Genomic DNA, 3167 nt, shown 5'->3' on the forward strand with positions numbered 1-3167 from the left:
TTTATTTTTCTTCACAAGATTTTATTTTTATTTTTCTTCACAAGATTTTATTTTTATTTTTCTTCACTGGATGTCACATTTTTTATTTCAGTTGCTTCGAGCCAAACAGTGCCCCTATTTCTACCTGGTATCCAATAGTTTTACTTGTCTCTTTCGTGCTGCTGGCATAGGAGGACATACAGAATTGCACGCTATTCTAACGCCCACTACAAGGGGGTTTCGACATCTGCTACGGGCGGAGGGTGAGTGGATAGAGTAAAGTGGACTACACATTAGACGGACCGCGTCCGTCGGACCAAAATGGTCTGGTCCGTCGTGGTCCAGTGGACCAAAACAAAATTTGGAAGGACTACACATTACACGGACCCCGTCCGCCGGACCATCAGTCTGTTCTGATTCGTCTCTAGAGAAAGGCGCTTCATATTTGGTCCTACGGAAGGGGTCCCTACCCATAATTATAAAGAACTAGCCCATAATTATAAAAAATCAGCCCATAATTATAAAGAACTAGCCCATAATTATAAAAAATCAGCCCATAATTATAAAGAACTAGCCCATAATTATAAAAAATCAGCCCATAATTATAAAGAACTAGCCCATAATTATAAAAAATCAGCCCATAATTATAAAGAACTAGCCCATAATTATAAAAAATCAGCCCATAATTATAAAGAACTAGCCCATAATTATAAAAAATCAGCCCATAATTATAAAGAACTAGCCCATAATTATAAAAAATCAGCCCATAATTATAAAGAACTAGCCCATAATTATAAAAAATCAGCCCATAATTATAAAGAACTAGCCCATAATTATAAAAAATCAGCCCATAATTATAAAGAACTAGCCCATAATTATAAAAAATCAGCCCATAATTATAAAGAACTAGCCCATAATTATAAAAAATCAGCCCATAATTATAAAGAACTAGCCCATAATTATAAAAAATCAGCCCATAATTATAAAGAACTAGCCCATAATTATAAAAAATCAGCCCATAATTATAAAGAACTAGCCCATAATTATAAAAAATCAGCCCATAATTATAAAGAACTAGCCCATAATTATAAAAAATCAGCCCATAATTATAAAGAACTAGCCCATAATTATAAAAAATCAGCCCATAATTATAAAGAACTAGCCCATAATTATAAAAAATCAGCCCATAATTATAAAGAACTAGCCCATAATTATAAAAAATCAGCCCATAATTATAAAGAACTAGCCCATAATTATAAAAAATCAGCCCATAATTATAAAGAACTAGCCCATAATTATAAAAAATCAGCCCATAATTATAAAGAACTAGCCCATAATTATAAAAAATCAGCCCATAATTATAAAGAACTAGCCCATAATTATAAAAAATCAGCCCATAATTATAAAGAACTAGCCCATAATTATAAAAAATCAGCCCATAATTATAAAGAACTAGCCCATAATTATAAAAAATCAGCCCATAATTATAAAGAACTAGCCCATAATTATAAAAAATCAGCCCATAATTATAAAGAACTAGCCCATAATTATAAAAAATCAGCCCATAATTATAAAGAACTAGCCCATAATTATAAAAAATCAGCCCATAATTATAAAGAACTAGCCCATAATTATAAAAAATCAGCCCATAATTATAAAGAACTAGCCCATAATTATAAAAAATCAGCCCATAATTATAAAGAACTAGCCCATAATTATAAAAAATCAGCCCATAATTATAAAGAACTAGCCCATAATTATAAAAAATCAGCCCATAATTATAAAGAACTAGCCCATAATTATAAAAAATCAGCCCATAATTATAAAGAACTAGCCCATAATTATAAAAAATCAGCCCATAATTATAAAGAACTAGCCCATAATTATAAAAAATCAGCCCATAATTATAAAGAACTAGCCCATAATTATAAAAAATCAGCCCATAATTATAAAGAACTAGCCCATAATTATAAAAAATCAGCCCATAATTATAAAGAACTAGCCCATAATTATAAAAAATCAGCCCATAATTATAAAGAACTAGCCCATAATTATAAAAAATCAGCCCATAATTATAAAGAACTAGCCCATAATTATAAAAAATCAGCCCATAATTATAAAGAACTAGCCCATAATTATAAAAAATCAGCCCATAATTATAAAGAACTAGCCCATAATTATAAAAAATCAGCCCATAATTATAAAGAACTAGCCCATAATTATAAAAAATCAGCCCATAATTATAAAGAACTAGCCCATAATTATAAAAAATCAGCCCATAATTATAAAGAACTAGCCCATAATTATAAAAAATCAGCCCATAATTATAAAGAACTAGCCCATAATTATAAAAAATCAGCCCATAATTATAAAGAACTAGCCCATAATTATAAAAAATCAGCCCATAATTATAAAGAACTAGCCCATAATTATAAAAAATCAGCCCATAATTATAAAGAACTAGCCCATAATTATAAAAAATCAGCCCATAATTATAAAGAACTAGCCCATAATTATAAAAAATCAGCCCATAATTATAAAGAATAATTATAAAGAATTATAAAGAACTAGCCCATAATTATAAAGAATTATAAAGAACTAGCCCATAATTATAAAGAATTAGCCCATAATTATAAAGAATTATAAAGAACTAGCCCATAATTATAAAGAATCAAATATTCTTGAAAAAAATCCAATATTTTTTCTAATATCATTCCGTTTTTTTTTTCTAATTCTCTCTAATTTCTCTAATATTTTTTCAGTCAGACCTACGTATGGGTGAGGAGCGAGAGATCGATCGTACACCAGAATCACTTATTTACGTTCAAGGCACCGAAGCGCAGGCCCTGTTCAATTTTCTGGTGAACTGTAAAAGTTGTGTGGCGACCACCGGGTATCTAACCGGTGTACCGCCTACCCTCATATCGCCCGTGTGTTTCCATAGCGCCTCGCTACAATATTTACAGGTAAGTAGCGCCTCGATAAAGAAACACTTTTAAAGAACTGCCAGCCTAGATAGCTTGGTTGGTAGAGCGTCTGCCTTGTAAGCGCTAGGTTTGCGGGTTCGATTTCCGCCCGTGTCGGATTTTATCCTCAAGGGATAAGATTCCTTCTCGGAACGACTGGCTTTCTCCTATCCTGTCTTCCTTCTCTCTTCGATTTCGGGACGATAAGACCTTAGCAGTTAC

General features: G+C 31.5%; 1 protein-coding gene across 1 annotated transcript in view; it reads left to right on the plus strand.

The window, feature by feature from the left end:
* LOC103521439 (protein downstream neighbor of son homolog) overlaps positions 1–2945 on the plus strand; it is a gene marked incomplete at its 3' end in the record, with an annotated part of 10241 nt that extends 7296 nt beyond the window's left edge. Inside the window, exon 2 of the mRNA XM_008486550.2 lies at positions 2742–2945. Within this exon, the coding sequence (XP_008484772.1) occupies positions 2742–2945 (204 nt within the window). The remainder of the gene's footprint in view (positions 1–2741) is intronic.
* Between the last annotated feature and the right edge of the window lie 222 nt (positions 2946–3167).

The sequence above is a fragment of the Diaphorina citri genome, unplaced genomic scaffold (genome assembly GCF_000475195.1).
Source record: "Diaphorina citri unplaced genomic scaffold, Diaci psyllid genome assembly version 1.1 scaffold5241, whole genome shotgun sequence".
Lineage (NCBI taxonomy): Eukaryota > Metazoa > Arthropoda > Insecta > Hemiptera > Psyllidae > Diaphorina > Diaphorina citri.